The sequence below is a fragment of the Phoca vitulina genome, unplaced genomic scaffold (genome assembly GCF_004348235.1).
Source record: "Phoca vitulina isolate PV1807 unplaced genomic scaffold, GSC_HSeal_1.0 scaffold1, whole genome shotgun sequence".
Classification (NCBI taxonomy): Eukaryota; Metazoa; Chordata; class Mammalia; order Carnivora; family Phocidae; genus Phoca; species Phoca vitulina.
The window spans coordinates 14,395,662-14,419,047 of NW_022589704.1; the positions used below are offsets into that span (position 1 = coordinate 14,395,662).

The 23,386-nt window shown below is 44.4% G+C and overlaps 1 protein-coding gene across 3 annotated transcripts in view; it reads left to right on the forward strand.

The window, feature by feature from the left end:
• The window catches only part of SERPINE2 (serpin family E member 2), a 60,317-nt gene that overhangs the window by 14,529 nt on the left and 22,402 nt on the right, over positions 1 to 23,386 (forward strand). For all 3 annotated transcript variants that reach the window (XM_032401200.1, XM_032401195.1, XM_032401190.1), the window contains exon 2: positions 20,557 to 20,837. In XM_032401200.1, coding sequence (XP_032257091.1) covers positions 20,579 to 20,837 — 259 coding nt within the window. In that variant the 5' untranslated portion in view covers positions 20,557 to 20,578. The remainder of the gene's footprint in view (positions 1 to 20,556; positions 20,838 to 23,386) is intronic.

Below are 23,386 nucleotides of genomic sequence, written 5' to 3' on the forward strand. Positions count from 1 at the left end.
TAGTCTATAGGCCTATCCCACAATTGTGTTAACGTGGACACAGGTTTCTTCTATGAAATAGCTGACACGCCCCCTCCCCGCCCCCCAAAATCCCTTCAGAAGCCATTAGCAAGATGCTCAGCAAGAGAAATAAAGTCAGGCTAAAGGAAGAACCTCGGTACTTGGGTAGCTAAAGCCAAGTTTGGAATCATGCTTCCCATTACTTCAGATGGTTTCTGAGCTTTGCAGAACTTTGCTGGTTTGATGGTTGCTTGCTGGAAATAAACATGAAAATATAGAGGGGTCATCTTTTAAAATATTACTTTGGGATTTTGTTTGTTTACAAACTCTTTGTACTGAAAGAAGTGAGCAGAGGATCAGAGATCACAGCAGAGGAGCCTTTCTTAAAGTTATTGACTATTTGATCTTCCCCATCCCTCATTCCCTCTTCCTATTTCAGAAGTATTTCTAGATCTTTCGCCTATAGATAGATACATGTGTATTTATTTCAGAAGATGTCTGCCTCATATAATTTCCCTGCAGAAGTTAAAATGAGGGGACCAGGGAACCATTCCCTGTTACACCCATTCCCAACCTCCTCTGCATGACTATTTCACTTGTAATAAATACCGAAAACTCACACTGAGAGATTCAGATGGGGTTAGCCTGTTTGGGTCTCCCAAGCCAAGACTGGGTAAAGAGGGGGCTTAGTCACCAGAACTGGACGGGAAACTGAGGAAGAAGAGAGGAAAGCGTGCCCAGGTGTCATAGGATCACTTTCTGGAGGCTGCCAAGCTTAACGTCAAAGCAGCCCTACGGCCATCTAATGACAAATGGAATGTAATGGCTCTGTATCCACAACTGAATCCAGTTTTAATACAATATCATTAATCTATTTAGAGGGAGGATAGGAAAGATGCTGCCTGTCCATTTGCCCTGAGCCTTTCGTTCCTGATCTGTGTCCGTGAACCTACCAAGGAGATGGAGGCATATCAGGAGGCTGATGGAGCCATACTGCTCTCTTCCTTCCCCGGCTCCTCAACACAAGTTCAGCCCTATCCTGCCTTCCTCTCATTTGCCTGGAAAATAAAAGATCATAAATAAGTACCCAGTGGTGCCAAAGGGAGAAGCAAAACACAGGATGGATCACTGAATGTTGTTGTATTTTATTTCCATGATGTCGGAGAAGCTGACTTCTCAGGTGGGCTCCCCTTAGACGGCATCCCTTAGGGGGTTGCACAGCACGCAGCACCAAAGAAAAACTCAGATTCCATCAGGAGCCCCAGGAATGTTGCAGATCAGAGAGGCTCACAATTACCACACTTGTAAGAGATGGAAGAATGAGAAGATGGTCCTTTAGCCAATTAACCTACTCCCCACTCTAACAGAACCTTCATAGGAAATCCACTTGCCATAGGAAGGTTCTTTGGTAAGTATCTCACAAAAGCACACTGGACAGTCGGTAGTCCAAGTTCTAGAATTCAATCTGGGTCAGTTCCAGATGGCCTGTGAAGTTCCTAGTCCATGAGCACTAGAGGCTAAGTATTGTCAACACAGTTCCACACAGTAGATGCCTTCATTCTCAAGTGGTGGGGGCTGTCTGTGTCTTAATTACAGATAATATAAGACATTAGCCCTTGGTGACAGGTTATTAAAAGAGATCATTTTTTAGTCCTTTCATTCTATCTAAATTCTGTTTCTTAATTTGTAGAACAAAAGCTAGGGGTTAAAGGTTTGCATACCTGAGGAACAACACTAATTTGTGAGTGGTACCATCATTTATTGAATAAATATATATTGAGTGTCCATTGTTGCTTTAAATTCCGATGCTTTTAATTCTTTGCTAGTATGGTTATCACTTGTCAGTTGCCGCCATTGCTGGTCACTCTTGTCTTGAGAGGGGACATTATGGCTGCTTTTCTGGTTTTCATCTCTTCTGACTAATTTTCTGTATAACGAGATGCTAATGGTCATATGCAATACAGTTGCATGTAAAGTAAAGGCTAACTGACACTTTTCTCATTTGCTTGGAACTCTTAACACTACGTATCAGGTCCACTTGGCTTCTGAGTCCCTTAAGTGCTTCTGTCTCCAGTTCGCCCATAGCTCTCGAGGTCAGGCTGTGTTTTCCCTTCATTTTGTCATTTCTACCCTTGTGCATTACTCAGGGCACAGGACCAAGGGAACTGTTTTGTTGACTGAGAAAGCACAAGAGTATTTTTGCAGCCTCTAAAGCTCTGTCAGAAATGGAAAATGATTGTGAATTTTGCAGCTCCCTTTCCCCAGGCCCCAAGAGTCTGGGCACTCCTTCTTTGGTACCTGTTACTTTGACAGCCCCTTTCTTTATGGCCACACACTCTGCCAGCCACCATTTGATCAACCATCGAGAATATTGAAGCATCTTTTCGCGCTCCAGGACAGTGCTGTAGGCACTGAAGAGATCACAGTTTGGATTCCTGAGTGAAGGATGTTACACACAGTCCCTTGCTCCTGGCAGGCATCTTGCTGCTGTTTTGGGAATTTTGTCTGGGCTGCAGAGATTTGAAGCTGTCAAGTCTGAGACTGTTTTGTTTTCTTGGGAAACGCAGCCCTATTAAAGCCATTGTTTTAAAAGTCGCTGGGAGCATTAAAATCCTCAGTCATCAATTAGTAGTGTGAAAATTTAGAGGTGGCTGGGGCTTCAGGCAAGCAATATTGACTTAAATGTGTAGGGCGCTTTAAGACAGCTCTTGATTGTACATTTTAAAATAGGGAATGCAAATTGAAATTCCTCCTGGGTGCTTTAAATCATGCATTATATGTGCAGTATTTTCAATTAGCTGCAGAAAAAATATGTTCCATGTGACTCTATTTTTACAGCTGGGAATTGCTCTGAGAACACAATTGACTATTTCATACATGTGAAATTTATTTAAATGACTCATGGGGCATTTGCAGTTTAGCCAATAATTGAAAATATTGTTGCAGTGTGGCAGGTAAAACTAGGATGTCATTTTGCATTCCTGAAGAGGTGCTCCAAGCTCAGTAGCATTACATTAGTCAAAGGGGTGGGCAATGGACAGGGAGTCTGTGCAGTATTGAGATCCAGTCCTTCACATTTCATTCCTGGGCTGTGCCACACCACAAAAAGACCAAGGATGCTTGACTGTCAGAGGGTTCTGTGGGTTGTGCACTCATGAAAGACCCCAAGCATGAAGGCGTTGTCTTGTTTCTCTTGTTTCTCTCTCCTGTTTTCACGTACCAGTTACAGACAAAAGATCATGTCAGACGTGGGGAACCCCATCCTTCCCCCAACTCTTCTCTTACCTCCCATTCCTTTCCCACCATGCTTTGCCAGCCATTTCATATCAGACATCACCTATGGTACTGATGCAGAAAGCTAAGTTGACTCTCAGGATGGACCGACCAGCCTCTCCATGGTCATTCATAAGTGTTACTGGGGATTTGGAATGCATGTTCTCACTGAAATGATGTTGTAAATGGTGGTTAGATAATTATTAAAATGCATTGTTGCTCAATGTGATTTAAAATAGGGGTTAATTAGGTATTTTATGGTCAGCATTAAAGTCCTAACCACCAATTTTTAATTTTTCTCTGGGATCAGTGGTTCTCAACCAGGGTGATCGATCCTCCCTTTCACCCCAGGCACATCTGTCCGTGTCTCCAGATGTTTGTCAATGTCTTGGAACATTTGGTTGTTGCAATTGGGTGGGGGGTGCTGCTAACATATAATGGGTAGAGGCCCGGGATGCTGCTTACCATCCTGCAATACACAGGACTGTCCCTCCCAACAAGGAATTATCCAGCTTAAAATGTAAATAGTACCCAAGTTGTGAAGCCTTGCTCTAGAATTTCTTAAAAAAAAAAAAGAAAAAAAAAGCTTCCCCAAATACTTCAGAATACAAGCTGCTTTTAAGATGGTGGTTTCTGTAATTGACATTAGTACATGAGGGGAGTTAAGGTCATAGTTGAAAACCTGGCTTTTTCATCAATGCCTTGACATATTGAGCACCTGAGTGTCCCCATGTACTATGTTGGACGCTGGGGAAGAGTGGTGAACAGGACAGACAGGGGCCTCCCCTCACTCACAGGCACAAAGAGAAGGGGAGATGGCAAGTTTTCCAGTCAGGGGGAGCATGAGCATGGAGGCCTGAGGCTGGAAAGAGCCTGGCAGCTCCTGTGAACTGCTAAGAGGAAAGTGTCTCTCTAGAAGGAAGCCAAATCCAGACAAGGCAGGTCAACTCATAGGCTGTGGGAGGGAATTTCATTTCATCATAAGAATTGGGGATGCCATGAGAGGGTTTAACGCTGGTCTTGGTGCCGAGGGTCGTGGTCAGCCTTCCTGGTCAGCAAGGTCACTGGGGTAGTACAGACAATGAGTTGGATATAAGAGACTACCGTTCTATTCCAGGAATGCTCGTGGCTTGACTGGGGGCAAAGGAGGTAGAGAGAGTAGACCATTCAGGAACTGTGTCAGAGGGAGAGTGGTAGAGTTTGTTGTGGGGTCAAATGGGGAAGGGAAGGATGAAGGGTGACTCCCACACTTCCAGCTTAGATTCTTGGATGGATAGAGTACCACACCAATTGGGTTGTAGAACCTGGAAGAACAGCAAGTTTAGGGATGACTATGTACTTTTCCCCTCCATCTTAGAATTTCTATGAAAATGGGTGAGGGGACTTCTATATGTCTTTCTACTTAATTTTTTTTTTAAAGGAAACTGTTTAAGTCGGCTCTGCTTGCTAAAATTTAGTAAGGTATTTCTCCTGTAGTCCCTCTGTTCTCTGCTTACCATCATAACAGGCTTTCCGCTGTAGCTTAGAATTGTTTCTAAATGGCTTCTTTGGGAAATCATCAAGCATTTTCTATATTAGATATTTTTCTGTCTAAGCAAGTAGAACAGAGTTGAGAGTCGGCTTACTGTCAGACTTGTACCATTGAGGCTTTTGACCACTAAGGCAAGTCTCATCTGGCTTCACTGCACTAAAATTTTTTTTAATTGTTTTAATCTAATCCCACCCTGTTTCAGTTTTAGCTGAACATTTTATCTTATTCTTGAGCCTGGCAGTCTTGGAAAGAACACAAGCAAGGTCCCCAGAGCCTGAGTCCATTTCCAAAGTCACCCAGTGACCATCAGTCATTTCCTGACCCCATCACCAGGGCCATTTTTGGAGGCTGCATGGACCCTGGCTGCTGCCCCCTGGAACACAAGGCCACCTTCCCTGAGGACTTGTGACCAGCTGCCGAGCTCTGATAAAATCACATACTAGACCTTTGAATTCCTCCTACAGCAAAGAAATGAAGGAAATGGCCCACAACTGAAAAAAGACCACAAGCAAATAGAAAAGACAGCTTTTAAAATTTTGATTTTTAGAAATTAGAATTTGGGGATGTTTTGCAATTGAGAGAACTATGAAGATAGGTTGGTGTGCAGCAGGCCTTAAGAGGCTGAGGAGAGACCCAAGGACTCCTGAGGCACCACAATGATGGTAGGAAGTGGCAGTAATGGTGAAGCCGGCTTTGGTTGAGCTCTTAATATCTTCAAGAACTGTCTAAAGAATCTGAGATGTGCTACCCTGTTTTACTCTCCGCAACAGCTCATTAGGCAAGACTGCTATTATACATACCCATTTTACAGATGGAGAAACTGAGGCACGGTTATGTGAAGTACTTGTCAAAAGTCAAATAGTTAATTGATAATGGAGCTGGGATTTGAACTTGTGTGGTTTGTCTCAGGAGCCTGCAGAAGCCAAGAAGACTAATCAAAGAATTATGAAAAGGCATAATTATGCAAAAACATATTGTTGGCATCTTTTTTTTTAGAATATTGAGTTTTTTTCGCATGCCTATTGGGAAAAGAATTAAAGTAAATTTAAAAAAGATCTGGGGCGCCTGGGTGGCTCAGTTGGTTAAGCGACTGCCTTCGGCTCAGGTCATGATCCTGGAGTCCCTGGATCGAGTCCCACATCGGGCTCCCTGCTCGGCAGGGAGCCTGCTTCTCCCTCTGAGCCTCCCCCCTCTCATGTGCTCTCTCTCTCTCTCATTCTCTCTGTCTCAAATAAATAAATAAAATCTTTTAAAAAAAAAAAAAGATCTGTCTTCAGGCGCATTTGTTTGCTGACAAAAATTTTTAGATAAGGTTGTTTTGTTTTTTACTTTTTTTGTTTTACTTTTTTATTTTGAGATAGTTGTAGATTCAGATGCAGTCATAAAAAATGATGCAGCGAGATCCTTGTACCCTTTCCCTAGTTCCCCTAGTGATAACACGTTGCATAACTATACACGAGAGTAAATACCACAGCTAGGAAATTGACACTGGTACAAGCCATCCATCTTCCTCAGGTTTCTGCAGGCACTCATTTGTGTGTGTGTGCACTTACTTGTCTGCAGTCTTATCACGTGTAGATTTGTGTGCCCACCACCACAGGGAAGATAGCAAAGAGCTCCATCATAAGGACCCTGCGTGTCAGCCCCCCACTCCCAGCCTCCCTGGCTCATGGTAACCACTAATATGTTCTCCATCTTTTGTCATTTTAAGAGTATTTTATAAATGGGATCATATGGTATATAACCTTTTGGGAATCGACTTTTTTCACTCAGCATAATTCCCTTGAGATCCATCCAAATTGCTGAGTGTACCATTAGTTCATTCCTTTTAAGCTGAGTGATATCCCCTGGTGTGGATATGCCACAGTTTCTTTAAGCATCCACCCATTAAAGAACATGTGGCTGTTTCCAGTTTGCAGCTATTACAAATAAAGCTGCTGTGTACGTTGGTGTACAGGATTTTGTGTGAACATGAGTCTTCACAGATGTGTAAGATTGCTGGATTATATGATTAAATGGTGTTTAGTTTTGTAAGAAACTGCCAAACCATTTTCCAGAGTTGGCTGTACCATTTTACATACCCACCAGCAGCGTGTGAGTTATCCAGTTTCTCTGCCTCTTCTCCAGCATTTGGCATTATCACTAACTTTTATTTTGCTACTCTGTGTAGTGATGGCCCATTGTGGTTTTAATTGGCATTTCCCTAATGGCAAATGATGTTTGACACCTTTTCATGAGCTTATTGGCCATCTGTATATTCTCTTCAGTGAAATGTTTGTCCATGTCTCTGTCCATTTTCTGCCTGGAGTGTTTGATTTTTCTTTCAATGTTGCATTAATATAGTTCTTTATATATTGTAGATACTAGTCCTTGGTCAGATGTGCAGTTTGCAAATATTTTCTCCCAGTGTGTATCTTGTCTTTTCATCATCTTTGTAGAGTCTTAGAGCAAGTATTTTTAATTTTGATGATGTCTGGTTTATCAGTTTTTCCTTTTTTGAGTCATGCTTTTAGTATCAAGTCTAAGAACAAATAAGGTTTTGATTCCTGCCTCTGCTAATGCAGTGGTCTCGTTGTTGAGAAAGAAGGCAGTGGGACAGGATGGACATTGGAGTGTGTATGGTTCTTACAGCTCCTGTCTAGTTTGGCCTCTGGTGTGTGTCATGATGAGCTGGTTGTCACGGTTATGGCCCCAGATTTGACGTCGTCTTAGAAACACTGTAAGATGATGATGGTGGGAGAAGAAGGATACTTCCAGAATCTCAGTTTCCCCATCCATTTATGATACCTCCTAACACAAGACCTTTTTGCACTTGAGATCTGTCTGGAATACTCCTCCTTGCCCTCCACTGTGTCCCCCTTTGTCCCATCATATCCAGCTCACCCTCCGAAGTCCCCCCTATGTGGCCCTTCCTCAGAGCTCCCCCTCAGCTCTGTTGACATTTGGAGCAGACAACTCCTTGTTGTGCAGGGCTCTCCTGAGCCTCGTAGGATGTTGAGCAGGATCTCTGGCCTCTGCCTTCTAGAGGCCAGTAGCACCCTCCCCGACACCCAGTTGTGACAACCAGAAATGTCTGCAGATGTTCCCTGAGGGATGCAGCTGCCCACGTTGAGAACCTTGGCTCCAGGCCCTCAGCTCTGGGAGAGTAGGTGCTGAGTCAGTCTTGTCCATGTTCTCACCTCGGCACCGTGCCTGTCACCCTGTTGTCCGTTAATGTTTGTGAAAAGTAAGTGGACAAACTGTAGCCACCGTCAAACCCCTCTTTATGTGGCAGCCTTGGAAATCCCACCCTGACTGCAAAAGAACCAAGTTGTGAATTTGAGCCTTAGAAATCTAGAGTCCTCTCTACACAGATGAATATGGGCTTCCTTGTCCTTCTTCCCGCGGGCTGAAATGAGGATGCCTGAGTCTTCCAGTTCCTGCCTGATTAAAGCCCACATCCTCTCAACACTGCCAGGGCCCTCACAGCCACTAACTCTGGACCTCCTTCTGAGAAAAAGAGGGCATCCCTGCAGGCAGAAGGGGAGCTCCTGCGGGTGGCATTTTTGGGTAATGTGGCGTAGGGCGCTCTCGGAGACCTAATTCAGCGTTCACCTGCTGGGTCTCCTTTTCCACTAAGCTGGGCTCTGCTCCCTTTTCATGGGGGAAGGGAGGAAAAGAGGGTTTTGGGCTCCGCTTGGCTTAGCAAAGCACATAACCAGATGTAATTAGTGCAGAAAGTTCCCAGGGAGTAAGTACAGTGGCCATAAGAATAATTTAGGGTATGTGTGAGTGATTTAGGTTTTTCTCTCTGTACCTGGTAGTTCTGTTCCCTGAGCCGGAATGATAGAACTGGCTTTGGCTTAGCAAAAAAAGACTGCCGTGGGGGTTGGTGGGGGGCAACCAGGCAGCAGAGGGGAGGACAAAGCCTGGTTATGTCGGCCCCGGCTCCCTGCTGCTGCTTCACGGGGAGGCTGTCGGACTCCCAGAGGCTGTGCAGCATTGGGAGGCTGGGGACTCATCCTCTTCCTGTGGAGAAGTCAGTGCCTGGTGACTCGGCGACTCGGCGACTCGGCCTGGTGGAAACGCTTTCCCCGGTGCTCCTGGCTGGAAGCTCGGTGTCACCCGGGCGTCCCCACACCTCCAGCCGCACAACTCCTTGACGACAGGCTGGAGGTGAACCTGATTTGATGAGGTGGGCCGACCGCCCAGAGCTTTAGTTACTGGTAACACAAACCTTCCCCCCTGGCATTGGCAGAAGGGCAGCCGCTGGATGCCCTCCTCTTCCACACGGAAACGGCTTGGATGGAGAATCCTAGGGAGAACTACCATGACAGTTGGTGTCCCTGCAGTTGTGGCTGTGACAGGAAACAGTCTTTGACTTCAGACTGAAGCCTTGATTCCAAATGAAGGAGAGCCGGTGGTGTCATGGCGTGACAGCAGGGGGGGAGAGTGGGAAGGGGTGCTTTCTTGTGCGTTAGCAAGGTCCTCTCTCACCCTTGGCACTAACGCATGCGGCCAGATAATTCCTCGTGTGGGGTGTTGTCTCGCACATGGTAGGATGTTTAGCAACATCCCTGACCTCAACCACAGGATGCCGGTAGCACCCCTCCCAGTTGTGACCACCCAAAATGTCTCCAGACATTGCCTAATGCCCCCAGGCGGGGGGGGGGGAGGGGTGCAGTGTCACCGCCCTCCCAGTGGAGAACCACTGTGTTAGAGAAACAAACATTCTGTTCAATTCTTGTGCCTCATAAAACTGTGGTGGCTTGTTTACTCCTAGTATTTGATGACTTAAGCACAGGACAGAGAGGTAGAAAGAAGGCAGTGTTTCTTGACTTTTTCCTTGGTTGACCCTTTAAACTCCATCACAGGATGCAGCATGACACATTGGCTAAGAGTGTCCATTTTCAGACGTGTCTTCACCCCTCACGATCTGGGCAGGCTATTTAATTTTTCCGGGCTTCCGTTTTTTGTCATCTGTAAAGTATAAATACTAATGCCTACTTAAGTTGAGGACTCAGCTGGATGTTGAATATGTAAAATTCTAGGTAGGGTGTCTGGTGTATAGTTGACATTCAGTGAATGATGGCCATTATTCTTGAGTACTTAAGATTGTGCTCCACAAGTTTTTTGTTTTGTTTTGTCTTGTTTTTTAAGAGAGGAAGGGAGGGAGTGGGGAGGCGGGGTGCAGAGGGAGAGGGAGGGAGAGAATCTCAAGCAGGCTCCACGCCCAGCTCAGAGCCCAATGCGGGGCTCGATCTCACCACCCTGAGATCATGACCAGAGCTGAAATCAAGAGTTGAACGTTTGACTGACTGAGCCACCCAGGCGCCGCTGTACTCTACAAGTTTTAAGCAAATTGGGATTTTTTTTTAATTCGCACTAACAGTTGCTGCTACTTAAAATAGTGATTGGACAGGTGATTACCACCGAACTACAATGTGTTTCATAAATACTGAGTTCCTGCTATATGCCAGGTACTATGGTAAATGCAGGGAATAAAAAAATTAATAAACTGTAATCCCTGCCTTTAAATATCTAATAGGTAGATTTAGCTATATAAATGTGTCAACTCATGTTCATCAAAATAGAGCCATCACTTACTGAAAAAACTCACCATGCAGTGGTCTGTGGGTTGGAATGGGGTGTGACATGCATCTGAATGTATATAAAGGGATCTCACTATATTTCTTAACTCTTTCTCCTTTTCCAATAACTACCATTTTTAATTCAGGTTTGTATGATCCTGTGACTTAACCACTGTTCTTGTGTCCTGTAGTCTTTTCTGCTCCCCCTTTCTATACATTTCAGCTGATCTAAGTTCCCACTGCTGTGGCTTTCTAAACAGAAAAAGGGATGCTTGTTTTAACGTGATCTGTTCAGTATAGAAATTTTGGGAAAAATACAGAACGGTATAAAGAATAATAAACTCCTCTTCCCACCATCAGAATAATGATAGAGATAATATCTGGATATCCATCTTTCTAGTCTTTTTTTTTTCTGTGCCATGTATTATTTTTACATAGTTAATTATACCATAGTTTTCCTTTTTCCATTGGGATATATCCAGAATCTATTACTATATCTTTAGATTTTCTTCCAGTATAGTTTCTCAGCAGCTGGTTGATATTGTGTTGAGTGGATGTCATGAACTGACCCTTATGCTCTCCCAGAAGCGGTCCCGAGCCAAGGAGAGAGTGTGAATGATTCACTGAGGAAGTGCTCTGGGGTAAAACAGTAAGGGGGCGGTGGAAGTGGGAATTGCAAAGGAAACAGCCAGTTAGGGAGTGATAGCGGTGAGGTCCCACAGCCCAATCCCATGGGGCCCTCCAGAGAGTCACCTCCTCCTTCAGGTGGTCTCTGCCACCTGGAGGCAAAGGAGCTAAGCTTTCCTACGCCTCGACCAGTAGTTGGTGGCTGTTGGCCTGGGAGGGCGGGGGGGGGGGGGGGGGGAGGCAAAAGAATGCTGTAGTGGTGAACTCCAAGCCACTTAAGGCCCACTAAGAAAATGGGCTCCAACTCCCAGAAGCAATCCGCTGAAGGTAACAGTTGCAAATATTAGCAACAAAGCACACAAAGCTGATAAAAGGTCACCCTCAGTGTCCCCTTCATTGAAAATTTAGGTTGCAATGATCATTGTTACTGCAATTATTTATTGCAAAGAATATTGCAATGATTCTGCTCTTAGAAATAACTCCACAGTGAACATTTTTAGGCCCAAATCTATTTGATTATTACCTTCAGATTGATTAACAGAAAGGGTATTACTGTTCTGATAGGTATATACATTTGTAAGGTTAGGCATGCCCCAAATTGCCTTTCAGAAAGCTGTTTTGTTTTGTTTTGTTTTTGTTTTATCGATATACACTTCCAACACCTCCTGGTTATTTTTTTACTAGCAATAACTTAGAGAGCATTGATTTCTGACCTATGAACTGAGGACCTATAGACAACATTAGAGTTATTCTAAGGGGTCAAAAAAGTCATGTTCCTAGTCCAGCTTTGAGTAGAGACTGAATAAGTAATACCTCAAAATATGATTTTTGGAAATGTATCCAGATGCTGTTATAGATAAAAAGATTTTGCATTTTATTGAACTGTTTATGAATTCATAGTAGTTTTTATCCTGTAGTTTCGCAAGTACTTTTTTAAAGCATAATTACTTGGGAAGTATCTGTAATACTTGTTTATGTGTAAAGAAGATGCTACCTTGTTTTAAAGATTGAGAACCACTGGTCAACATCGCTATAACATCTTAGGTCATCTCTTGGCTGTCAATTAGGGAATCACCCATTTGAACTGTTGCATCTTAAAAATTTATTAATAAGAAAGTGTACAGGACTTGATACCATAAATAAATCAGATTTAGTGACCTAAGACAACACACAGAAAAACATATCTCAGAACAAGTAAACATTTTTTGGAACATACCCACCTCTACTCCCATCGTAATAGAACCCCTCTGTTCTCTTATAGAGACAGGGAAATATGCTAGCATTATCTTACTCTGTCTTAAAATATGTTTTAAAGATACAGGGCTATATCAAGGTGGAAGTATTGTGTTCAACCCATTTTCTTAGCTTGATCGTTGAGACTTTAAATAGCTGTTGAAATAAAAATCAGATTATTTCAGGTCTTGAGCTTTGAGGAAGACAAGGGGAAGGGAATGAACATTCATTGGGTACCACTCTGAGGTGAGTACTATGCTAGTTACCGTCCATGTTTCTGTTCATGCTTACGGAATTCCCATGACCAGCACTGGAATTTGATTTCTAATATAGCATAGAGGAGAAAGCTGAGGCTGGTAAAGATTGTGACTTGCCTTGGATGTCTTGGTTAGTGGATGGTAAAATTGAAATTTGAACCTTAGATGAATTTCCCTTGACACACTAGAGGAAAATAGAATAAATGTCCCATAATCTTGTATTCTAAAAGATAGACAACTAACAAAGCCCGAGTTGCCTTCTTCCTCCTAGCCTTCCTCTTTACCCCAGAGGAGATTTCAAAACAAATGATCTGTACATAAAGGCACTTGGATGTCAGGAGAGTACTTAACAAAATGTGTCTCTTCGAAGGAACAGTTTAAACATTGTTGCCATCCATTTCAGTGGCTGCAAATTTCGTTCCTGACTACTTTTAAGTTCCTTTTGGTTAAATTCATTAGTGTCATAGATCAATCATGCACTTTGAAGTCTGATAAAAATTTAAGAAAAAAATCCTCAGAGGACTCTGAGCATCTCTCAGTAACGTGAAAGAACATTTTAGAACCACCAGTCTGCTGTCACTGTGGTCAGCTGGCATTTCCGGTTTCTTAAGTTGTAAAGATGCTGACTCATTCTACTAACACTCTGCACACTTCCCAGGGGTATCAAGATGCACTTCAGTGTTGCTTGTTCATCTATCATAAGAGAATGTGGTAGATATTAGGAAAATGAAGACAGGTTTTGATGCAATCCATTTTACTAACATCAGCAGAAGTCTGAGAGACCAGAGTCGTCCTCTTGCATGTATAGGGCCGTATTTGAGGCTTAACGTCAATTATTCGCGCATAACAACCACTATCACTTTGCAGATCCACTCTTAATCACCGTGGATCAACTCCTGAAGTCTCCAGAATGCCTCTTGCCAAACACCCTCAAAGAGTTAGACCTGTGCCTGTTGGCAGAGTATTGGAGAGCAGGCGGTATTTGGGCCCGACGGCTGGGCGGCACAATCCGAATTATGGCCACTTGGACGGCTCTCTTTGGCAGCCCAGCACTTTTCCTTCATGTTTGTTTCTCTGGGGAAAACTGGCAGGAGATGTCACGATTGCATATAACCTGATGTGCAGTTTTCCTCTGCCTCCTATAGCCCCTGTAGAAGAAATGGTTGGTCCAAAGGCAGAACAATACGGGGTCTTGGTTCTAAGAATCAGGAGCCTACAAACAGAGACCAGCTTATCTGTATGCGTTCCCAGTCCAAGAGAAAGGGTCAGCTTTCATTGAGGAGAAGGGCTGGTTGTCGCCCCTTCCCACCTGAGATAAACCGGGGGACTCTTCTTGTCATGCTGGATGCCAGTTGTTCACTCCAGGCACTCTCACTGTTTGGTTCCCACAAGCCATCAGGATGGGTTTGATCCAGGAGACTAACTGTCTTCACATGAGGATGATCCATTTTGATTATCCCAGCCCAGCTTTGAATGCCCAGCTCCCTCCCCCATCTTTTCCTCATCTGTGGCCAGGTAAGCAGTCTCTCTTTCATAATTTGAACTTTAACATTTGGCTATAGTCCAGAGAGTGCGGTCAGTGGATTTTGGATTTTCCACATTGCCCGGGATTCCCACAGTTAATTTGGAGTGTGTCTGGTGAGGATACTCAGATTGTCTCTAAATACCGTCTCCCACTGAGAGGAACCAGAACTCCTTCGGGAAGTGGCTGATTCTACCTAGGGCAAGAAGGGTGCACAATGAACCTGAAATATCTTGTCAACGCAGAACACAAGGAAGCTGTTGAGACTATGAGGTTATATGAGAGCTCCATGTGAAGAGGCTCATTTTGAGTATCAGAAAAAAATAATAAAATTTCAGTGGATCAGGACCCTTAAAATATGTAGAAAAGTGGTAAGTTCATAATTATACTAAGCAAACAAACAAAACAAACCCTCTGATCAACTCTGAGATGCAGGGTAACCAACTCATCATTTTAAGAACAATCTAAGAAAGGAATCACGCATTCATCCTGCCCTTGCTGTGCAAGCTGAACCTCAGGATAACAGAATTGGTTGGTTATGGAAAATGACTTTTTACAGAAGTGTTCCAACTAATAAAGTTAGAACCACCATAGCATCATTTGGCAATCCTAATAAATGCACTCAGGCAGTGGTCATGAGCAGCCTCTATCTAACATCCCAAAAAAGAGACATATGGCCACTTTCTCCTGCTTCCAGCACCGCTACAACACCTCTGTGAAACATTTTTGCAAAAAAGAAATGTGAACCTGATCAGCCTCTAGAGCAGAGGAGGCAGACCTTCTCTAAAGGGCCAGGTAGTAGCTGTTTCTGCCTTTGCTGGCGGGACAGTCTCTGTTGCAACTGGGCGACTCTTTTCAACTCGCTGTGGGAGCTCAGTGCAATCAATAGCCAGAACACAAAGTGTGGCCAGGTCTGGCCCAGGAGTTTGCAGACCCCTGCCCTGGGTCTAACTAGGAACTAACAGAAGTACAGAAGACAGAGAAACTTCTTAAGCAGCATCACGGGAATGCAGTTAGCAAAATCTAGACTGTGGGAAACTCTACAAGACAAATAACCTGGTTTCTTCCAACAGAAGAGTTCAGAGGAAAAAGTTAAAAATAAAGCAACTGGGGTAAGACTTTTTTTTTTTTTTTTTTTTTTTTTAAGATTTTATTTATTTGACAGAGAGAGACACAGCGAGAGAGGGAACACAAGCAGGGGGAGTGGGAGAGGGAGAAGCAGGCTCCCAGATGAGCAGGGAGTCTGACGCGGGGCTCAATCCCAGGACCCTGGGATCATGACCTGAGCCGAAGGCAGCCGCTCAACCGACTGAGCCACCCAGGCGCCCCTGGGGTAAGACTTTTTAAAAGGCAAGAGACCTATCAACCAGTTGCAATGTGTGGAGCTTATTTAGGTCCTGATTCAAATAAACTATTAAAACATTTTTGAACACTGGCTAGATATTAACATAGTAAAGAGTTACGGGCGCCTGGGTGGCTCAGTTGGTTAAGCGACTGCCTTCGGCTCAGGTCATGATCCCGGAGTCCTGGGATCGAGTCCCACATCGGGCTCCCGGCTCAGCGGGGAGCCTGCTTCTCCCTCTGACCCTCTCCCCTCTCATGCTGTTTCTCTCTCTCTCTCTCTCTCTCTCTCTCTCAAATAAATAAATAAATAAAATCTTTAAAAAAAAAAACATAGTAAAGAGTTACTAATTTTTGAGTGGGATAATGATACTGTGTATATGTATATATTCCTTAGGTATAGAATATATGTTGAAAATATTTTGAATTATATGATGTCTAGAATTTGCCTCAGTACAATTGTTGATTTTAGAAGAAATAAAATAAGCCATGAGTTGATCATTATTTTATAAAGGATGTTGGGTACTAGGGATTTACGTTATTTTTCATATATTTAAAATCTTTCGTGATATAAAGATTTTGATACATAGGTTTTATAAAATATATCACTTGAAACATTTTAAAGAATGAGAAAGGATGGAATACTTGCCATTTATTCGACACTCCTAGGTCCTCCTAAAACAGATGTGAATCATCTGGCTAAGCGTTGGAGCCAGAAGAGTATTCCAGTGTTTCCCCCAAAACTGTTTACATACATCTTATTTGCTATACTAAATAGAGCTGACAGATATCCTACCATTTATCATTTGAGCTGACAGATACCATTTTATTTATCTTTTGCTCATGTATTATATGTAAGATATATTTTATTTTGTAAAAAAAGACTGTTAGATTGAAAACAAGCGTCACCTTTTGTGACCAGCTGGGTTAATCTGCCCTTGTTGAATCAGTTAGCACTCATTCAGTGCAGGGGTCTGGCCACAAGCTTTCACAGCCTGGAGAGGTGATGTGAGTGGTGGCAAGCGGTGGACAAGGCGGCTGGGAGCAGAGGGAGCTCACGCCCAGCCCCTAGCGGTGGTTACTGTGCAAGATGCCTTGGGAAGGAGGGCCCGGTGTTACCAGGGTCCCATTCATTTTCATTCTTCCTGAGAATAACTCTAAATCTAGATCATATGTGACATCTTCTAACTTGTAGTTGCTTAAAATATTTTTAGAGTGCCTTTCATTCCAAACCAAACATTTGAGCAACTGGGTTAGTCCCATGAGTCAACCTCTGATTCAGTGACTAGCAATGATAAGGCCCTTAAAGAAGACCCCGTGGCCACTAGGGTTCTAAGGTCCCGTGGCCCTGCTTTCTGTGAGCTTCCAGTCTAGTTGGGAGGGAGAAACACACTTGAAAAACAAGATGAAGGGTACAGATAGGAAATACTGTGGAAATTCAGAGGAGGGGGTAAATAGACCCTTCTGGGACAATCTGGGGAAGCCTCCCACAGGCTGTGATCGGAGATGGGAGAGCACTGGTGTCACCAGGTGGAGAGTAAGGGAGAGAAGCAAAGACATGAGTACAGAGGCAAGACCCAGGCCTAGACCCTTTAAGAGGACAGTTGGCAGGTTTCACAGACCAGTGGCCCTCCATAATCCACCTATAAAGGATTTTCCAGGCCAAGATAATGTTCTGAACAGTCAGGTGAACACAGGCAGCAAATAGATGAAAGTATGAACCTGAAATTCAGCAGAGGGTTTGAGGATCTGAGCCTCAGATCTGAGCACCGCCTGTGTGGACGTGATGGTTGAAGGGATGGCGTCTGGGGAGGCTGTGTTTCTCTAATGTCTGCCACTGGGAAGGGAGACGGTGCTAAATGTTAGGATGTGCTCCAGATCTGGCGTTTGTAAAACCACCAACTCTGTTATTTACTACACTAAATCTCACTTGAAGCTCAGAGCAGTCCCCAGTTACTGCCCAGACATCCCCCACACTGGAAAGGAAAGGCTTGGAGTAAGAGACACTAGAAGTACGTGGGGAAAGAGAATCCCACATTTGAAAGGTTATGCCTCTGGTGATAGCTTTATTTATAGGTTTATGATCCTCCTCCAGTGATGGCCTCAGCCAGACTCTTGGTATGTGTGTGTGTGTGTGTGTGTGTGTGTGTGTGTGTGTATGTTTTACTGTTCTGAAAAGATTATTCAAGAAATGGAAACATTTAAACAGATTTATAATCTTCCATACTGATGATCTGCAATACATTTGGGCAACAGCTTTATTCCTTCTCTCTTATTTGAAAGTTTTAAGTATAATTTCTCCTAAAAATAAACAGGAGGTTACTATGTTCTTCCCATAATGAGAATCTGCTTATTGTAGAGAGTAAGCATTTTAGAGCCTGATTAACTCCAGCAGTTACTTCACGTAAAAGATTGTCTATTTGGATATGAATATGTATCAGTTAAGAATTTTATAAGCCAAAGTAATTTATGAATCAGCACCGCTCTCCTGCCTACTGAACTTTGGAGAGGAGTGAAAGCTTAGTCTCAAACATGTACGTAAGCCAGGTGATCTTAAACTAGGAAGCATTTAGCCTAGGAAACTGAGGCCAAGAAGAAGTCATGCCCAGAACATCAATCAAAAATAGCTCCGATTCCAAGTCCTGCGTAGCCCTGACACTGTCCCGGTGCGCTGTCATGAGACTGCACATAGACATCTCTCAAAAGCTTCCCAAATCCAAGAAACCAAGAAAAACACCCATGGCAGCCTTCCGCCACTTCATAATGAAACTGTTCTTTTAGCAAAAAGTCATAACCAAGCAAAATTCTGCTAAATAAGTTGGCTATTTATTTGGGAGACGATCTTTGCTGACTCTGAGACATTGGAGCTGTTAAATTTTTCTCTTGTTGATCCTTTCTACCTGTTTTATAGTCGTCTACATAAATCTGTAGCATGTGGGTGAATCAACTTTAAGCTATAAGAGGCAAAACCAATTTGATGTCCTTTCTGAGTGTGCAGATTCAAATATTTTATTCAAGTAGTTGCTAATCCAGGAGGATTTCTTTGGGAGGCTTGGGGAGTAGAGAGTAGGCAAACAGGAGGTAATGTTGGGGTACACTGTGATGCAGGAGTCAACAATCCAGATTGATGAAGTTGGCACTAGTGACCGGACTTGACCATTTGTAACAAAGATTGTGCAGATTGTTTTATGCTCGTGATGGCTTTGTGGCATATTAAGTTTTAAAGAGATTTATTTCCAGAAAGAGGGGAGGGAGGGAGGCTAGGAGGACACAGAGTCTAATTTTTAGATGAATGAGTAAAGCCTCCCTAGTCAGCATTTGGAAGCTCTCCAGCATCCAGCAGGCTGAAAGAAACTCAGGGGATTGTCATGGTATTAGAACCAGTCCTAGGTGCCAAAGTCAAAATAGGCCATGCTGGCCATAGGAAAGCCCCAAGTAGGAGCGTATGTAGGTCACTTGCATGTTTTGAATTTAGACAGGCTGTCTTAACACAATTATTTACCAATTAAGCCCTGGAGAAGCCTGTATGTTCTAAATTTTTTAAAATGTGATTGTTTCACAACATATGAGAACATTGTAACATCACCTTGAATGATGGTCTTAGTGGTTCTCCTGTGGCCCTGGGCTGGGGGGTCCAGGTGGGGAACTCTGCACCCAGCGAATTTCACTCTCCTCGGAAAATGTTTGAAGCTCACTCTGAGGCTCGGGACGGAACACGATCACTTTCTCAGTCACGCTCAATAAATATTATTTTGATGCAGTAAAAAAATAATTAACAAAAACCGAAAGTATATAAGCCATCACATTTAATCTCACATGTATTTATTGAACATTTACTATGACCTGGAGTAGGAAGCAAGACAGATGCATAGAAAGGAAGACAAGGAAAACCCCGAATGCCAATTTTGCCTAACGCTCCCGGTATGCTTTTCTCTGGAGCACAGAGACCTTCTTTCCCTGCACTTCAGGTCCCCCGTTTCCTAAAAGGCTCCCCTCTTATTCTTTGCAGACATTCCCATGTACATGCCAGGAGGGCACATTGGCTCCTCTGGAAACTTGTGCTTCGCAGAAGTTCAGGTCCCCAAGGGAGGAACCAAATTAGCCACATCACGAATTCTGCTTTTGTTTTGCCGACTGCCTCTTTTAAGTTCTTATTTAATGACAGTATTTGCTTTTCTGTAAATACATGTAAATCTCTTACCTCTTACTTGTCACAGCCGAAGGAAGTTCCGTAAGTGGTAATCAAGGAAGAAAGCAGACAAATCTTTCAGATCTATTTCAGACAAATCACTGTAATTGAGAATATCTGTGTAAACAGTGCCATTCTTACAATTGACAAATTTACCAATTGTTCTGCCCTATTGTAGATCTAAGAGTATCATTTAAGTTTATTTTAATTAACAATCCCTTAATTAAGAAAGTAACATGCTTATGGTAAAAAAAAAAAAAAAGTCTGAGGACATAGGGTTATAAGGTAGTCATAGCGACCCGAGGGATTCGCTCCCTTTTTTTAAAATCCTCCTGTGGTTTCTTGTGACCCTTAGAAGGAAATCCAAGAGCCATACATACTGGGGTCTCTGGGCCTTAGGGTTATGGGCCTTTCCTCCTCTTCACGTCCTCCCCCAACTCCCTCCTCAGTGGCCATGTGCTGGGGGCAGGTGCGGGGTTGGGGGGGATGCTTCTTTCTCATTCGGGACTCATCACAACTCTTCCCATGCTGTCCCTCATGTTGTCCCCACCTCATCCTTCATTTGCAGACACAGTGTTTTATTCCGGGGTCCTGATCCCTCTCTGAAGTTACTTTATTGCTTACTGGCTGATTTCTGTCTCCCCTCTACAATGTAAACTCCAGGAAGGCAGGGGTCTTGCCCATCTATTTATAGTTGTATGCCCAGCACTTCGAAAAGGGCCTGGCACATGCTAGTTCTCAGTAAATACTGCTTCAATTGGATGAAGGATGGTTGTAAGATTGAATGGCACATAACTGGGAGCCTGCCAGGTGGAGGCTTCCTTCCACTCCCTCCCCCAACCCGCTGACAAAATAGGGCAAAAACTGCTTGATCTGTGCTATTCTATTTTAAATAAATTAACAAAGCACTCAATTATACTGAGTACAATGAATCATACCTAGTTGAATATAAAGTAGTCCCCCCAAAGGTGTTCATTTAAGAATTCACATATTTTTTTAATCTAATTTTTCAGGTCGTCATTGCCGAAAGGAACCATGAATTGGCATTTTCTCTTCTTCCTTGTGGCCACAGTGACGTTGCCCTCCGTGTGCTCCCAGTTCAACCCCCTGTCTCTGGAGGAACTAGGCTCCAACACAGGAATCCAGGTTTTCAATCAAATCGTCAAATCCCGGCCTCATGACAACGTGGTCGTGTCCCCCCACGGGATCGCGTCCGTCCTGGGGATGCTTCAGCTGGGAGCCGACGGCAGGACCAAGAAGCAGCTCACCACGGTGATGAGATACAGCGTGAATGGTGCGTGCCCCGTGGGCTCTGGCCAGTGGGGCCTCAAGCGAGTCCTGCATCCGGAGGGGCTTCTCCGGTGCCGTTCTAGCATCCAGGACGGATGTGCCAGTGCTGGAAGTGTTTTGACTGTGCTGGTGACCACGTGAATCTGTGTGGGTGAGAGAAGTGCAGAGAGCCACACACACACGCATGCACACACACACATGCACGCGCACACACACGCATGCACACACATGCACGCGCGCACACACGCATGCACACACGCATGCACACACATGCACGCACGCACACACACGCATGCACACACATGCACGCGCACACACACGCATGCACACACACATGCACGCACGCACACACACGCATGCACACACATGCACGCACACACGCATGCACACACACACATGCACGCACGCACACACGCATGCACACACACATGCACGCACACACGCATGCACACACACACATGCACGCACACACACACGCATGCACACACACACAAATCCCTGTAAAAGGCATGCAGCGTGCACGAGCTCTGTGAGCTCCACCACGCAGTCTCCAGGTTGTGATCCTGTGCTGTAGTCCTACAAGGTGTTACCACTAGGGGAAACCGAGCAAAAGGCACAGGGGATAACCCTGTATATTGTTTTGCAACTTCCCATGAATCTATCATTATTTCAAAATAAAAAGCTAAAAAAAAATTTTTTTTTTAAGTCAGGCCCAATGGAAAAGGTTTCAGTTGTTGTTTTGAATTATCTGTGTTCACTTCAGAGTCTCTGTCTCCTAGCGGGGTGGTGCCTCATGGCTCCTGCTCAGGTTTCATCCCCCAGAGTCTACCTTGCACCCGCCTCTTGAGTGAGGGCCGCGTGTGAGGGAGCAGAACGGGCCCCGGAGCCGTCCTCTGGGGCCACTGGGCACCGTGGCCCTGAGCGAGTCCCTCTGCACGTCAGAGTCTTCGCTGCTTTATTGGAAAATGAGGGAGTTGCCCTTTCCATGTTCTTCCACTCCTGTTAGCCTCATAAAGTTCTAGGAATCTTGACTGCATTGACGCTTTTGGCTGGGAGAGGAAAACCAGAGGGACAGGCGGGGGTTCGAGAGCTCCGTGCCTCACTCCATGCCCCTCGGTGGCTGTGTTCAGGGTCACCTCCTGAGCTGCCAGCCCCAAGTGCCTAAACTTGCCCCGCTCTGTTTACATGGCCTTCAGTTTCTCATAAGTCTGCAGTTGGATCACCTATCAGAAGCATGGAAGGACTTAGTACTTGGAACACACCGTTCTGCCCCTTACTTGGACGCTCGGAAAACTCTTAGTGATTTATCGCTTCCCGGTGAATCACTGCTAGAATTTATGGCCCTCACCAGTGCCGTCGGGACCCCGTCAGCTAGTACAGTTCCAACGCGGGGACTGGACTTCCGGTGTTCCACACTGAGCCACGTTCATTCGAAGCAGCATTTCTAAAGTTTTGAGAATGTTGTCTGTGGGCGGCTTCCTTCCCCCACGCTTGTTTTCTCCCGAATCACTAGCCGTTGTGTTGTGGAATGGGGCTCCATCAAGAGACAGACTGTTTCAGGGAAGCCCGAGTGGTTTCTCAGGCCCTCTGAGAACTCCGGATAGCGATGCTCTTACCGAGGACAGAGGCAGAACGGTCTGGGGCAGGGGAGGAAGATCGACACCAGTCTTTTCCCGGCAGGAGACCGAGGCGTGGGGAGGAGGCCGTGTGGCTAAAAGGGACAGGTGCTGGGTCTCGGCCTCTGCTGTTCCCTTACCGATAAAGTAGGTCTGCCCCACAGAACAGCACAAAAGGTGGGGTCATGAGAAGCCAAACAAAGGGCCAAAGGGTCACCTCCCTGGGCCCCGGGGCCGACTCACCCTGCCCTTATTTAGTGGGTCTGCAGAAGAGACACTCGGCGTGTGGCAGGTCAGCTCTCCAGGACACCATCACTGTGACCCCTGCAGGCTGTTTTAGGACAGTGTCATTTTGAAAGGACTCCAAGCGAGTAACCCAAGAATCTGTAATTCTAGCTCACTACAGAAACACATTTCATCCTTATGATTTATTTTCCTCTTCTCCATGTTCTAAAAGCAAATGGAGTATGTATGAATGGCTTGTGTTAAAATAAAGCTTACATTGCCATAAAATTAGACTAATTTTATGCTTTTTGAGCTTGAGATCAGGTAAAAACCACACTGTTCTTGGATGGTGGCACCTGGCAATTTTTAATGGGTCTTTCTAATGCTTATTATATTCATCTTTTTTTCCAAAATAGAAAAAAAAGAAGTAGCAGTGTTAAATCTTTGGCAGGAAAGAGCACTAGAGATTGTTAAGAAAGAAAAAGAATGAATTAGGAAGATTCCCTGGATTTATTTCCCCATGGCTATGTAAGGAAGAGCTTGCCAGTCTTCCTAGTGACCTGGTACCAAGAAAGTCTCCCAGGAGGACGAGGTCTATGTGGGGAAGGTGTTGAGATGCCTTGAATATGCTGTTTTGGTGCTAAAAGCACCACTGACTTTTAAGAACTACTAATAAATTTTATCATCCCCTCCCCCCCTTTTCTTAACACAA